This window comes from Aptenodytes patagonicus, chromosome 2 (assembly GCF_965638725.1).
Source record: "Aptenodytes patagonicus chromosome 2, bAptPat1.pri.cur, whole genome shotgun sequence".
In the NCBI taxonomy this organism is placed as follows: Eukaryota; Metazoa; Chordata; class Aves; order Sphenisciformes; family Spheniscidae; genus Aptenodytes; species Aptenodytes patagonicus.
The window spans coordinates 38,681,501-38,697,911 of NC_134950.1; the positions used below are offsets into that span (position 1 = coordinate 38,681,501).

At 39.8% G+C, this 16,411-nt stretch overlaps 1 protein-coding gene across 1 annotated transcript in view; it reads left to right on the forward strand.

Annotated features, from left to right (window-relative positions):
- The window catches only part of CPA6 (carboxypeptidase A6), a 90,960-nt gene that overhangs the window by 25,379 nt on the left and 49,170 nt on the right, over nucleotides 1-16,411 (forward strand). The window contains exon 2 of the mRNA XM_076328952.1: nucleotides 14,086-14,161. Coding sequence (XP_076185067.1) covers nucleotides 14,086-14,161 — 76 coding nt within the window. The remainder of the gene's footprint in view (nucleotides 1-14,085; nucleotides 14,162-16,411) is intronic.

A 16,411-nucleotide genomic window follows, 5' to 3' on the forward strand; every position in this document is an offset into this window, starting at 1 on the left:
CGTCTCTCATTATGGGCTCTATAGGATCAGGTGGCCTAGCACAATGTGGAATGGACCTGGGCCTGCAACACAGGTGCTGCGAACACCTGCTAGAAGACAGCTGTTCAAGAGGTGCTTTGCCAAGATACCTGCCTAAGGTCTTTCTTTTTACAAAGTACTTCCTCTCAGCAATTCAGATTTCAGTTTTGTGGCTGGTCTATTCATGAACTTGTGTTGGTAGAAAGGGGCAACATTTTTAATATTAGATACCTACAAAGATCATCTCCCATGTATCTTCCGACTGTCACGATCTAACAAAATTATCCTGTCTATTCACAGCACTCTGCTGGAAGTTGAGGGAGTGTTACAGTACTGCTCAGGGAAGACCTGTAGAGTTGGCCTCATTTTCAGTTGTATTGAAATTACACGCAGCTAGATAGGTGCAGTTAAACTATCTTAACCACATTATCTTACTATCTTAACCACAAGCAGACTTACCACTTTTTTGCGTAGGGAAATCTTAGTACGGCATCCTCTAAGGTCAGGGTATTAGCAAACTGAGAGGCACAGAAGTTTCTGTAGGATTCCAAGTCGTCCCGCACAAACAACTATTAATACAATAAAGAAGTAAATCCCAAGATTTTACCTCCATAATTATGCAACATGTATCTCCAATATTCCCTTAAGTCAGAAGTGATTTTGTGAAGAACTGACACGGCATTAATCTAGTGGAGAAAAATTATTTCTCAAGCAGCTTATGAAAACGGCAAAATATAATTGCCTTAATGGCTGGTGCAGCTGCCTTACAGGAACTGTCTTCAGAGAATAAATAATTTCATTGCCACTAAAATATTTATTTCCCTCCCCAAGCCTTCAGTTTGATGTTGTTTTTTAAATAGTATTCCTCATTTGGTGTGCTTTGGTTTTCTTCAGCACTATAGGTTCCATTTTTCAATGATAGGATAGCAGATCAGTTCTTTGTAAGATACTCAGGACTGGTTTGTGCTATGAGGAAAAACAAGAAAAGAATTTGTTTTAGAAAATCCGGATCAAAGGAGAGTCAGATTGCGTATATGCATATCAAGACTAAGTTCAAAGATTCAGACCCATCAAATTATGCATCGCTATCTTGTTTGTGTGTGTGACTGTGTTATACACTTCCTTCCCATTCGTTGCCCGCTTATGTTAAGTGAGACTGCAAACTTGTGAACTACTATAAACATGTTTAAATTTAGCATCCTGAAGTCTTTTTTATCAAGACATATGATAAAGTTAAGTGTGTGCAAGAACTGTGATGTATGTATTACAACATCACTAGGGCTTAAGACTGTCTTATGGGCCTACACAGCGCCTCTCACAAGAAAATACTAAATACCACTTGAAGAAATGTACTGCCCTGAGAAGCAGCTGCAATCACATCATGAGCAGAGCTCGCTTGGGTCACCGTTCGTTTTCTGGGGAGCCTGGCTGGGAAACCCCTTTGCTCTAATTCTTCCCCACCACTTTCTCTACATTACTTATCAGTTTTGTTTGGTTTCTTTTTTAAGCTTTCACTTTTGACACTGAAAAACAAAACAGGTTGGATCTAGCTGAATGAACAATAAAATGTATGGCAGCCAATCTCAACAAGTAATTGGCCAGCACATACGTCAGTCCTACTCATCGCAATGTTGCATGGGTAGTCTGCCCCTGAGAAACCTTGTGCCAAGTTGGAACCTAAATTTATGGCTAAAAAAATGCATGAGAAGGATAAAATGTAGTATCCTGATCGGCTAGACAAATGCAAAGGTGTTAGGAGTCTTGCACAGCCTTTATGAAGGGAGCCCCATGTCCAGCAAAGTGAGTCTGGTTGGCTTCCACACCCCAACTCCTAAATACAGCTGACCTCAGGCTTTCCATGGGTGCATCTGAATGGCCCTTACCAATACTTAAAACCACTTTCCTTTTAAAACAAAAAAACCAACAAAAAACCCACTTTCCCCCTTCCTTAAAAAATAACCAAACAAAATCCAGTGTGTTCAAAATGGAGGTTATCAAAGCAATGGCTATTGTACTGATTTTCACAGCCTATAAAATAAGTAATGAAGAAGAAGATATTTATGATGATCACATTAAACACACTTTTTGGCTGTTGTTTTTTAATCCGCTGATATATACAAATACCTCCTAATGTTCAGATCCTGAAAGCAATTAGGTGTAGTATTAATTTTACTGATGTGTAAGGTGACGTGTATTTACACACAGGTCCTAGATTTGGTTCCAGTGAAATATCAACGTATATTTTCTGTCTTTATTCTTATCTTATTTATGCTTTTGACAAAATACTGATAGAAGTGCTGCAAGCATCATCTGAATAGCTGCTGGCCTGTGAGCAGTGAGTGTGGCAGGAAGGACTGCCTGCACGCACCCGGGCTGGCAGCACCGGCTCTCCAGAGTGGCCGGTTCCTCCCTTTGGGCAGATTATCACGCAACTCCTATGGTATGAGAAACAAATTGGGTAAGGTATAAAAGGATGTAAAACCCGTATTTCCAAACAAAAAGGCTCAGGCAATAAGTTACAGAGCCTGAAACTAGCTTAAATGTATGTATAAGCAAAAAGACTATATGCATCCGGAAAGCTGTGTGGAGCAGCTGGATAAGTGTTTTCTTGTTTGTGTGCTGAAAACGTCCCACCGTGGAAGGTTTCTAAACCTTGTCTATAAATTCATCACCGTGAAAAAGTGGTCCTCAGGAGAGGACATGCTGTGAGTCGTGAGGTTTCTCTTTGTAGTACTACATCTAGTTCCAAAATGTTGTTTTGAACTCTCACGTTAAAAAAAAATCTGACCTTTATCTGAAAATTATAAAAATGTGAACATTAAAAACCTGTTATAGTTAGTAAAATAACACTTCATACTGCAGGCAGATGCGTACTTAATTTGCCATCACAGGTAATTGGATTGATTTCAGTAAGGGAAGATGGTTCAGTAAATACACTGCAATTTGAAGTATATGTGGTGCAGAATTGGAGCTGCATTTTTCAGTGTATAGTTCTTTAAAGCTCTAGATTTCTGTGACATGACTGATTAGAAACCAAAAAATTTTCATCAAAATTACTTCTCTCTCCTCCTGCCTCACATTTGGTTTCCATGCTTACTGAAAATGTAATTAAACATTTTTATTTTCATATTTATTTCAAAAAATATTTTTGAAAGTTGATTTAAGGAAAACCCATTACGTAATTAAACATTCAAAAACACTTCCAAATTTTTCAAAACATTTTATTGCACAAAACCTGACAATGGTAAATGAAAAGCGCATTTGGTGGGATTTGTGTATATTGGTTCCCCGACGATGTAGGTTGCTTCCAGTGTATACGCAGGCTCCCATCGGTGACGTGCACCTTGCATCCTTTCGCAGGGAAACGATGGTTGAACGCAGTGCAGCGCAGTCACTCGGGATTCAGCTTGAAGCCGAGATACATCCAGGTTGTGCGTTAAACTGGGAAGTACTCCCAGGTATAGCTGTAGCTTTTGCAGGCAGCTCGAGTTACTGCTAGGTTTGTCTCATTGGTCTCTTTATTCAAGGCAGTTGGTAGAGAGCAAAAATGACACTATGTACCAGGGATCATGGAGAGCAACTGTTTGGCATTTTTATTTCAAAGACTCTGTCTTACATCTCTGCTTTATATATATTTAATCTGCTCCTTTCCTGCAGTATCATTTTCAGCTGATGGGACGATATTCTGCTGTACAGACTGTTCGAAGACAAATTTGCAAATACCATTTCACCTCGGTCTAGGTGTGCAAGATGTCCCCTTGCTGAGGGACTCTCCTCGTCCCCATTGTCAGAGACACTCCACCTGGGCACAAAGTATTGCCATCTCAGGTCAACATCGTCACCTTGTTCATGTCCCTGTGGGGAAAATACGAGGGCTCCCTGTGAGACTCTCGGTCGTCTGCTGTTGTAGGATTTAGCAGTTAACATCATGTATAGTAACATAAGCCCATGTTCCTGGGCTTAGTGCTTGCAGATTTACAATTTCTTCTTCAAAATAGCATACTAAGTTAATGAACAGTTCAGCACCCAGGTATCTGTTACCCTTATCTGAAACACAGGAATAACTGATTGTCCTGTCATGAAAAAAATGCCTGCTGCTTTTTTCTTGCTTAACCTAGCAAGAAGAGGTATATCCTTTGAAATCAATGGAATTACACCAGCCTACTGCAGTAACACCAGCAAAAAGAGAAGTAGACCCAGGATTTTCCTTACTACACTCAGTAAATTTGGTGTATTCCCCAGCTTTGAAATCTATGGATCCTGTCCTCCTGCGAAACTGTGGAGAGGCATGTCCTGTTTGTCCGTATTTGTACGGTGACATTAAAGGTGTCCTATCCGTTAATTTAAATACAAAATCACTCTGTGGAAGCAAACTAGGTAATAAGTCATGACAGAACAGTTTGGGGAAGCTTAACATGCTACAGACATCTCGATGCAACAGTATTTCAACGCCATAATATTTTTTTTTACTCCATAAATATTTTCATCTTTCTTGCTGTAACTTGCATAAATGAATAAATACATAGAAAACACTAATGATAAGTCCTAAATTAAAACTAAACTCACCATCTTGACATTTACTTTTTAAAATATGTATGAGACAATTCCTCTGATCTCTTTTTTATACACTTACAAACTCACAACTTACCAGTTATTTGTGTTTCTATGCCAGGTACAGTAATGAGTACAGAATTCCTCCTGCTAACGCTGAAAGCCTTTATACATTCATGAGAGCTTGAGGATCAAGATCTTAAATTGAGCTCAAGAGATTGCCTAGCAGGAATAACCAAATACTTCCAGACTTTGTCCCATTCAGCAACAGGAATTGCTTCATGCTTTTATCCCTCATTCTCTATGCCTTGAGTTATCATTACCCACAAAAATACAAAGAGTTTTTCTTTATCTCCAATTTATTTTCTCAAGTTATTTATGCAAGGAAGGTTCTAGACATGTGTTAGAAAAACTTGATGGACTTAATGACTGAATTAAAAGACCTAGGATGAAATTCAATAGTTCAAATTTAAAGATCATACATACAGGAATTTCTCCTATAACTGCAAATCCTTGGGTTGGATCAAGGAGAAAAAAAATAGCAATGTAGTTTTCAGCCATAGGATGACTGCGAGCTCCAGTGTGTTAGGACCATAAAATTGAGTTTGTAGGAGTGGAAACTTTTCAAAGGAGTAACAAAGTTTACACAGCACTTTTGGTCCATGTTCAAAAGCAGAAAACCAGGAACAGGTACAGAGAAGAGCTACAAGGGTATCTGATGGCATGATCTCCAGATATCCCATCAACCAAAATTATTCTGTTACTCTATGAAATTACTTCTCCAAAGATGGTAATAATTTTGGATTGAATTCATTACAAACAATGAGAGGAACAGACTACTAGAAAAGACCTGTTGGTCATAAGATCTTCCTGTTTGCTCTTAAAGGAAACTACGTGATAAATTATATGGGCCTCCTATAGAGATTCTGTTCAAATTATTAAAAAAAAAAATACACATTTAAGTGAAGAGCATGACTCATGAAAACAAAAATAACAATTTCTTCCTTTCTGTTTTTCAAAGATTGAAGTATTGTCTGGTCATCAAGGCAGATAAATTACATACCCCATTCAGTGGTTGTCACACAGTTGGAAACGTGCAGGTATTCGACTGAAAGGTTCCCTTCTTCAGTTGTGGCAGGTCAAGTAAAACCATAGCTCCTAAAAAGTGAAGTCCACATAGTTTCTATTCTATAAATTAAGGATTTTCTATGAACTTCAAACATTCTAAAGGAAGGTTTTAGACCTTACATTTCTGTGTGGTAAGTTACTTATTACTATCAGAAAAAATAGTTATTCTACTTACTTCTAGGTATATGAGAATTTTAATATAAACACTTTTTAAAACAGTATATGGCAAATCAATTTTACCATGTTTTTTTCATGGTAAAATATTAGGGTTTAGTATGCAGTAGTGACAACTTACGCAATTTTATCAGAAAGCCACCAGTCTTTAAAATTTTCTTTAAAGACTGTAGAAGACTGCTTTCACTGAAGATGTAGTACTTCATATTTTCCAGGTTTGTAGCTTCCCTGAACAATCAAAAATGGTGGTTATTTCCAACGTTTGAGCATATTTGACTATTTCATACCTGTCTCCTAAGCAAGAGAGCATGGACATCTCTTGTTTGGACTCTTTGCTGTTCGTTATTTTACAAATATCAATTATTGTCTGTGGAAAAGCATAAAAGGAAGGAAGTACAGCACCTATTAATTTTTCACTGAACTTTGAAAGTCAGGATCCTCTGCACACCCTCTTTGAATACAGACAAGACTTTGGCAAATTATCTATGTTATCAGGAGACTCGTATATGGAAAAAGCTCAAGACGTGGAAAATATTTGATTATTTGAAAAAAAGCTTTTACAGGATATTGAAAAAAGTATGAAGTTGAAAAAAGGATGCAAAGGAGTAGCACCAAATAACAAAGCATCACTACTAAATTTTTTAAAAGACATAAATTGTAGCTGAACATTGCTTACTTTCTTTGTGCAGATTAGTCTTGATTTTTTTTAGTCTCAAACAGATTTACTAGAAAAGCCAAAGCCATGTCCACGTGGTGTGATAGTACTTTGGCTTTAATAAAAGCAAAGTTGTCAAGGAATAGTGAGGTTTAAACTTCTGAGAAAGGATGTAGTTTTCAGGTGACCAGGCAGAAATGCTGATTTTTATTTCCCCACCATGAATGAATCATGAGCAATGGCATTTACTGTCTTTCTGAGGCATTATAAGACCTGCTGGGCAAATGATGCCTTTGCCCAGTTTCATGCAGTACAGTCTTTGATAACTAGGGGATAACTAGGGGAAAATATAACCATTAGAACAAATAAAATGCTGTTCTGCCTCTTGTGTGTGTGTGTGTGTCTGTAATAGAAAACAGGGCCTGAAGAAGCCTGGTCCTTTTCTCAGCATTGTACATGTCTGAGTGTATCTGCTTCTCTATTAAGATCAAAGGCAAGCAGAGGAAACTGAGAGCTGCATGGCAAGTCAGACCTATGGACCACTGGAGGTTTGATATTTTTCTAGGCTTAGAGGTGATCTCTTACAGTGCTTGTGACACCATTGAAGTCTATCGGGTAAATGCACAATGTTTCAAGACTTAAAAAGGGTTGCAGAATTTTGGTCCTTAGCTTCTGTAAAATGTGTATTTACTGCTTTCCGTCTGTGGTCCCTGCATTGCTCCCATTACCATAGCCATCTGGAAGCTTAAAAGTCACGAATTTGTTTATTGTCTTAATACCCCCACAAGTTTAAAAGATGCTATCATCCCCATTTATAGAGGTGGGGAGCTGAGCCAGGTTTATACTGGCAGCTAAGCATAGCTCTAAGCCTAAGCTTGTCCATCATGCTTTACAGGCAAGCGTGCACTCAGCTTACAGAGTCAGGCTGAATGCCACGCTTTTGCAAATACCCGTGCTTCAAGCACACCCACCAGGATAGAGCGCAGGCTCTCGCTCAGACCATTGGAATGGATGGGGCAGAGAGGGACCAAACAAACGGGTCCACCAGCAAATATCTCTAACCAAATACACAGTGTGTGGTTTTTACAACTGAATGACAGCCAGCAATGTGGATATAAAGCATATGGAGCTCAGTATAAGAAACCTTCTGCCAAGCCTGCACTTAACCTCACTTGTAGATGACCTGTGATGGTTTTCTCAAGGTCTTAAAGGAAGTTGTAGTGCAAGAAGTCTAATGTAGACCTCTAACAATGAACCATTTGCCCCTTCAGCCTTCTGCTCTCGATACCTAAATTCTGTAACAACCCTCTTTCAGACTTGGTGTTCTTTCTTTGATTTCAGTGAGGTCAAGAGCAAATCTGTTGCGCAGAGTCCCGAGATATTTAATTTGAAATAGTTGCTGCAGTTGTCTGAAAACATACGTGGGGCTTAGAATGGACTGAAGCAATTTTGAAGTTCAGAAAAGCATATGAGCTTCTGTGTGGACTTTTAGCTTGGAGGAGGGCTGGGGCTGCAGGCACGTGCAGGCTGTGGACTAGACCCTGGCCTGAGGTTAAGCTAACCGGTCAGGATGTGGATGAACTATGGGACATGCCATGAGAAATTGCTGGATATGACAATATGAGAAGCTGACAAAAATTTCAGATAGCACTGTGAAGGACAGATGGATCTTGCAGGAGGTAAAGGAGGACTTATGTGAGAAATGGTTGAATTTCACAGGTAAATGAAGGGGAGTACTGGGGACATTTTGCGGGCAACAATACCTAGGTAACCCTATCAGTAATACCATATGAGGCTGAGATTACCTAGAAATACCAAATTTGAGTACAGATGTAGCAAAGCTGGGACCAGTTGGGAAAAAGTAATTAGGGCTGAGTTGTTTATTTGAGAGGAAATGGACAGAGAAAGCAAGGTACAAGCATGGTGAAAGGGAGGGTCAAGAATGGGAAAAGGGATAAAAATATATGCAACTGATGTAATCAGGTCTGTCCAGGGGCACTGGCTGGGCAGCCCTGTGCTTGATTGCCACAACCTAATCAGGACAGTAAACCAAGCTTGTCTGGCCACACCACGCAAGTCCAACATGCCTCTGCAGTCAGGATGAAGACGGAGGATGGGGGGAAGCTTTCCTGTTTGGGCAGGGTAGCACCCAGATGGACAGATAAGCATCCTGGTACTGGCAGGCCCATGCCAGGCCCGACGGCATCGCCATCTACTCATCACTTCCTTACAAAGCACAGAGCAACTCACTGGAGAAATATATGAGCCATGGGAATAAAGAAGCAGATGGGGTTATAGCAGAAGCTCCTTTCAATAATCTCTGTTGCTGGAATGATGATGGTCCTTTCTTTAAAAGTAGCTGTGCTTGATATAATATGTAATTGGAAGGATTACATCCAAGCTGAACAATCATCAGCTGTTCCATGCAAAGATGTTACTACAATATGTTTCCTAGGAAGTGAATTCAAATGAGTATACATGCTTCATTCATGTTTCATTGAAGCAGACTACTGCAGCCTTGGGTCAAAATGGGCATCTCCCAAGTTTTTGCATACCTTAATCCTGCACAGTTAGCACCATATCTCCTTGTCGTCTACTTTCTTACTTTGGCCTGTTTGTTTCTCTTAAGTGTGTATTTGTCTTGTTACTTCTGATTTTATTTTCTGCCCTGAGTAACTGTCTTCTTTCTCTCTTACATTTGTATACGACTGGATGACACTTGGTGAAGCAAGGTGGTATCCATGACCGTACACACGCTTTTTTTTTTTCTGAGACAGACATGCATTGAAGCAACTGGTTCCCACTTTTTTAGTGTTTGAGCTAGATGGCTGTATATGCAATGTTCACGAGTCATTGGAGGCCAACTTTGCGTGGAAAAGCATTGTTCCTTAGCTGGAATGAAAACTGGAATTTCTGCTGACATTCAGTTTTCCAGACCATCTGTCTCTGGAATGAAGCTATTTAAAGGAGGAGTGCTAGTAATATAGCATTGGTTTAGTCCCTAAAGTTTCCTGCTTTGGTAAAGTAGGAAACTCTTTTTGCACCTGAAAGGCATCTATGAAATTCAGATATCCCATGACTGGGAATTAGTGGGCAACTTGCATAGAAATTCAGTTTTCAGAGAAGTCATCTGTGCTATACTGATAAATATCATGCAATAACATATTTTGCCTCCTCAGTATTTCTGCCTACATTACCCAAGCAAATCTTTTTCATTCAAAATTATAGATTAGCTATCTCTTCCTTATACCAGGAATAACAACAGTTTTCCTGCCTCAATAACTAAAAGGCAGAAAATATATATACTGCTATCTAGAAAATACAAATGGTGCTCTCTTCTGTTTGGATCAGCATCTGCTCTAATACAGAAAACCACAAAGAAGGGCTCAGGAAGTTTTGTAAAGTTCCCTTTCCAGATGTCCCCATCAGGTCTCAGGAAGGAGCCCAACCTTATTTGAGTAAGTAGTTTTTGTAACAATATTGAGTCCCTGGTTGAAACTCTTCATCCCAGTAATGAAGAGGGATAAAAAAATTACCGTTTGAATATTTCTTAACATTTTGACTAGCAGAAGAGTTTAGCAGAGAAAAGGGAATGAAGCAATCGATCTTTCATCACAAATGATATCTGATGGCATATTGGGAGCTGGCAAGAGGCTTTCACGCTGTAGCTTTTTTCAGATGTGTCTTTTGTTGTGTAACTAGTTCCCAAGCCTTAATGAACCACTTAAGTGCAGCAGCTATGGCAGCTTGTTCTCAAGAACTATAATCCCTCCTCTACCGTTAGGAATGGATGCTTGTAAGTGGGGATTTATTTTCTTTCCAATTTTTTCTATAGGTATTTGATTTATAACATATCGTTCCTCAAACTGTGTTTAAAACACTTGTAAAGCCTTTGTAAACATACTTTTATTGAATTCCATGGGAGAGGAGAGAGCTGATTAAGGTTCACATTAGTCAGGAAAATAAAACAATAAGAAAGATTTTCCTGAAGGAAATGAGGAATTTACATAAATGCAGTTCATGCCATGTGACTTCAGCAGGAAAGTTTCATGAGAGGGAACTACTACTTCCATCAGTAAAGAAGTTGTGCATGTGCTGCAGAATGGTTTCATTGAATCCATCTGGTCTGTTCATAGACACGCAAAACTATGAAGTCAATGAAAAAAAGTAAATTGAAAGAGCCAAAGAAATAAACCAATAGGTTTTAGTCCCCATTGGCGGCAGGGAATATCACGCTTCCCAGGACCACGTAGTATATTCTGTGTTTCAAAAGCAGCTGTGTCATTTTTCATGCTGTTCTTGAAAATATAAGGGGGTAATGAAGGAAAAAAAAAGTCATTGCATGTCAGTGCTAGCCAACAGCTGGTCACCCATTTTGCTCAGACACGAGGCTGTCCCTGGGGACACCAGCAGTCTGGCTTCTACTCTTTGCTCGCCACTCTCATCTGGTCAGTTTATTTCATAAAGCTTGTGTATTGCTCTTTGCAAAGGCTTTCAACTGTGTTTATACAAAATTCAAATGTTCTCACTAAGTCCTAGCTTTAAATACCATTAGTCTAGTTGCTGGGGTAAATTGCAACTGGTGGATGTAAAGTTCTATATTAATTTCTACAAAATATATCCCATCTTGCTGTTTGTTTAGAAATTTTAAAAAAATAGACTTTAAAAAAAAAGTTTAGAGACATTATGGTTAGAAAAACAACCTTGCCTGCATAAATCAGCAGAGTGCTGACATATGTCTGCAAGCAACACAACTTTCCCTGGATGTATACGTGATCGCTTGCTTCTTTCTTCTCAACAGCTAGACATGAGGGATGGCAGGGGACTTCACCAAGGGGTGGTTCTGAGTGTTTGGGTACAGCTGCCATTTATCAGCCACATTAGTCCCTGATCTGGTAGACTTTGTTGTTGGCTCTGGGTAGGCTGTTGGATTTCTACTCTAAATTCAATGGGTATTGCATAGTGTTTAAGGTATAATTTCTTTAGTGTGAAATGTAACTAGGAAAGCTGTAAAGCTAAAAAGTAACCTTAGGACTGTGTTCTTTGGTAGATATCAGGAGTAAAGCCGGATTTGGTATCTGTGCTTTTTTGAAGAACATATGATGATTATCCACCGGCTGGCTAGCCTACAGAAGTGGGTGTTAGCAGATAGTTCTCAGGAATTCAGTGTATTCCTGCATCTTGCATGCAAAACAATGAAACTGCCTTGTCATAATGGCTTAACCGTCTTTTCATAAAATACTAACGGTACCAGGTATGCTAAACTGCTTGCTATGAGCTCTCTAGCAGCAGACCTAGCCACAGCTTGAGGCATTTCCCAACAATGTGTCAAGTGATCAATCTGTCACAGCACCAATATTTTCCTCTTTAAGGCAGGTCTTTCATCACGTTGGAAATGACATTGTTGCTGAGCTAATCCAAGACAGATTAGAGTGATGTGTATTAATTCAAGACCGTACCTAAGTGATATCTGTTCCTTCGAAATTCCATTACAGCTGCGTAACACATGCTTAGCTACTTACTTCATTAAAATCTGGTTTTTATATGTCCGTTGTCCCAATCCTTCCAGAAATGTCCAATGAATCTTTATTAATTACTTCACCTTCACATGTCCTGGGCAATCATTACTTCTTTTTACCCATTTCCTTCTTAACAGCAAGTTAATACTCTGAAAGAAATGAGTAATGGGAAAGAATATTACTGTTGTATATATGATAAATTAAAAGCGTCTATTTTCCTTGAAAAGATGCAGCAGTTGTAGTACTCTAAGGGGCTTATTCGTTTCTGTGTAAGTTCCTATACAGGAGGTTAAACTTGGCTTGGAAGCATAGTAATTTCCTCTAAAATTTTAGAGCTGCCAAATTATAACAAGAGTGCTTTCAGAAATCTTCCTTCTTAGGCATAGACCATTTGTCAAGTAAGGTCAACAGCAGCCAAGCAGAATGGACTGAGGTCCACATCTCTGGGTACATCAGTGTTATTGCAGCCATAACCTGGAGTCTAACTGGACCAAAAGCTTTAAGGCCATGAAGCTGTTGGAAGACTTAGGAGTTTTAAGGCATGGGACCTGTCTACAGGGAAAGCTCAGCAGGAGTGAGAACCAAAACTGAAGAGCTCAGACAGAAAGAAGGATCAGAGGCTAACCAAGGGGAGCAGATGTTGACTGGAGAGAAAAGACTAAGGAAGAATGGGGGAAGGGAAAACAGCTGCCAGAAAGAGGCAGAGTAAGCCATTTCAGAATTCAGTATTTATTAGTAGTACTGAACCCAACAACCAGTGCATTCTTTGAAACCACTTACTGACAATATTTAATGCTTACCTATATATGCATTAAGGAATTATTGCAATAAAGGTGAGTCCTACCAGAGCTGTAGCTGCAGTACACCAAAGGCAAGACCTGGTGCCACCTTGCTGAGAACAGCAGCAGCTTGGGACCCTTCCTAAAACAATGAGGCTGGCAAATGCACACTCACCGGTGTTGCTTCTAGTTGGCCAAATACCTTCTGAGCAGACTCAGAAGCTTCAGGAAAGTAGAAGAGTTCACAATATATTTAAGGGACAAACTTCTCTCAATGTCAAGGGAAATTCTACTGCATAAAATTCCCAGATAATGACGAAACTGGAGATAAAGAAATTTTTTAAAAGGGGGTTCTGGCTAGTGGATGGAACTGTAGAAATAAAGATACGCATGACCTCCAAGGTCTCTTGGGAGAGGAGAAGTACTGATTATCAACAGTACAAATCCAAAAACTCAAAATGTAGGAAAGTGCCGGAATTAGCATTGGCCATGCAAATTTATTTCAGCCTTCTTGTGTATGAATTATGATGGTGATGTCTTAGTTACATGATCACCCCCTATATTTTCTATGGTCTCCAGCCTCCCATAGTTCATGACACGGATGGTGGTCATTGAATGGACAGCTATTCGGTTTCTTGTTTCCTATTTGCAAAGTTATGTTCATTGAGATCTGCTAAAGAAAGTGCATAAAATGAGCTGCTATTATCTAGAACCTTCTGAGCATGTATGAACAGCTATTTACTTCACAAAATTCGTGCAAGCTTTAATGGCTAAAGCAAAAGGCATGTCCCTGATATGAAGGTCACCTCTCTTCTAAAGTCAAGTCTCCTCTTTAACGCATGACAACACTGGACTCTTCAAAGCCCATTAAATGTTTAAACATACAAAAGCAATGGATCTTACCTAATCTTGTCCTCAGAAATAGATTATTTGTTTTGGCAAAAAAAATAATTGTTTTGATCTAAGGCAGATACTCAGTATGGAAGATGTCAGCCTGAATGGTTTAAATTAGAGGGAATGAACAAAAGCATTTACATAGATACGGAGGGTCAAGCTGACACCATGAGCTGTGAAGAGCAAATGATTTCTATGGAAGTGCACAATCCAGGGAGCAAGTTTAGAAGCAGAGCTCCAGTTCATCCGACATTTTGCAGATGCTGAAAAAGAGCACAAGTACGGTAGCTTTCTGAACCTATTTACTGTTGCATTGTGCTGCTGCAAAGATCCTTAAAGTGTCAATTCAATGTTCTGTTATTGGCAGTGATAAAGTCATACGAGTTGTTCCTGAGAGCGAGAGGGAAACACAGATCCTGAGGGCTGCATTTAACAGGCTTAAGGTGAGTTTGATTATTCTCATCTTCTTTTTCTGATCTTTGTTGAAGACTGTAGCGGGTTAACTGTCATGACTTTCATTTGGCACTTTACTTCAAGCTATTTTATAATCTGGAAAGCAGCCTTTGCCCATTAAATTCCTAATTTTCCAATAAAATAGCATAGGAATTATATTCATCATGCCTGACAATTTTAACAAGAAACACTTATTGCCTTAAAATAATATAGGTGCCACACTTGCAAATTTGCTTTTTTCACTTCTTGCTAGCATACATAGTTGCATGCTTCATTATCTGGCTGATGGTTTTATTTAAAACACTGAGTTAATTCAAGATGTGAACACACACAGGAATAGGAAAAAGGAAGTGCCTTCAGTTTGAGAATCTCTCTGGCAGAGTAATTTTCTAGAGGCAGTTGAGAGAGTGTCTACGAGACTCACTAGCAAGCCAAAAACTTTCTTCCCTGGCCTTTTCCTGCAGATATAAATGAAATGCAATGGTGCCACTGTAGCAGCGCAGCACAAGAGCACTCTGCAGCGCGCTGCTTTGCTGGCACAGCTAACGAAGGCACAGGCAGTCTTTCCACAGCAGTGTGGCCCATTATCTCAGAGGAGGATGGGCAGTACCTGTAAGCAAGGTCTCTGGCCCCTGCGACAGCATGGAAGGGACTGCACTATGCACAGGCGCTGCCCTCAGGCACTGGGGGAGGGACAAGCCTCATTAATAGTCTCCAAAACACAGCCTAACCAGAGCAGAACCAGGGAAGTAACAACTTGATCACTATGTTGAGTTTGTTCCAGGAGTTGAACGCGGGTCCCAGGCTCTGCCTCTTCCCCTGTGTTAGTTCATACTCTGCTTGAGCCCGGCGGGCAACAGTTGACTTCTCCCTGTACCTATGAAGGTAAAGGAGTTTGATGGGCAGCCTTACAGGCAGCACAGGCACAAGCTAATGTCATTTGGCACAGCAAATTCAAGCCTTCGTTTGTGTCTGGCTGAAAAAAGCTGTATGGACATAGACAAAGGAACACATTGGTAACTTTGGCAGTCCTGTGACATACAGTTTTGGGTCACAGCAGAACACCAGTGGTACCAAAGTGATGGGAGCATGTGCTAAACCTCTGGGTTGCCCACTGCCTTCAACTCCAGCAAACTATTAGGCAGTCTGTGATGTATCTCCGTCTCCGTTGTTGAAACCTCATGTAAATGATTGTGTTCTCACTGAGGCAAAGAATGAAGGTGCATATAATTTTCTAGTCCAATAGTTAACATCTGGGATACAAGTAAATCAAATCTCAGTCCACATACCAAATCAAGCAAAATGAAGATCTTAGAAGAGCTCTTACGCCCTCCTGAAAAGCATTCCATCTTCCAGTTATGACGAGGCTTTCTTGCTACCATTTTTTAAGAAAGTGGACAGAGCTGCCTTAGGTACCTCAGCCCAGGAGAAGGCTTACTGCTGCGAATACTCCAGCAGTCAAGACATTGATGCCTTACTAGCTTTAAGGAGGAAGGCTGAGGCTCTCTTCATCACCTCTGTGTTTTTTAACGATATGTTCAGTTAGTCCCCCACTCAAGATGCTATCTTTTGTAAATCCCATTCTCGAGACATCCAACCTGTGCGCATGTTCCATGAGGAATTTCAATGTTCAACAGAGGCAGTGTCGCAATGCTATGTATTATACCACTTTGTACTGTAATGCCCAACTCTCCTAAAGAATATTGTCTTATATTTGTTTCTGCAGTGCTTATTAAGGGCCTGACCCTCAACTGTGAATGTTACTGTAATACCCTAAAAAGGATAATTGTTTTACTCCCAATTAGGAAAAAAAATCTAACCATAAACCCAAGAAGTACATGTGGAAGCTGGTTTTTGCATTAATTTCTTCCCCCTGGATGCTGGAACATAAAGATGGAGCACATGTGTTTTTTCCTTTCTCCTCATATTGCAAACCCTGCGAAGCAAAAGGGTTACTCACCTTCCTGCAACTGTTTCTCATTACAGAGCTCCCTTAGGCTCCCAGAAAGAGATTCCTTCACCCAATCCCATCAAAATGGGAGCAGTAGAAACTTGAATAAATAATTGCATGCTATAACTCTGAGAGCAGGATAATAAAATTTTGGCAAACTGCATCAGAATCTGACTAGTTAATTAGAAAGTGATTGATTCTGATGAGGTAGTAAGCTGAGGAGGTTGAAGGGAAAATTCAAAAAAGAGAGTATTGACACCCAGTTTCATGAAAACAGGCTGGGTTTGGC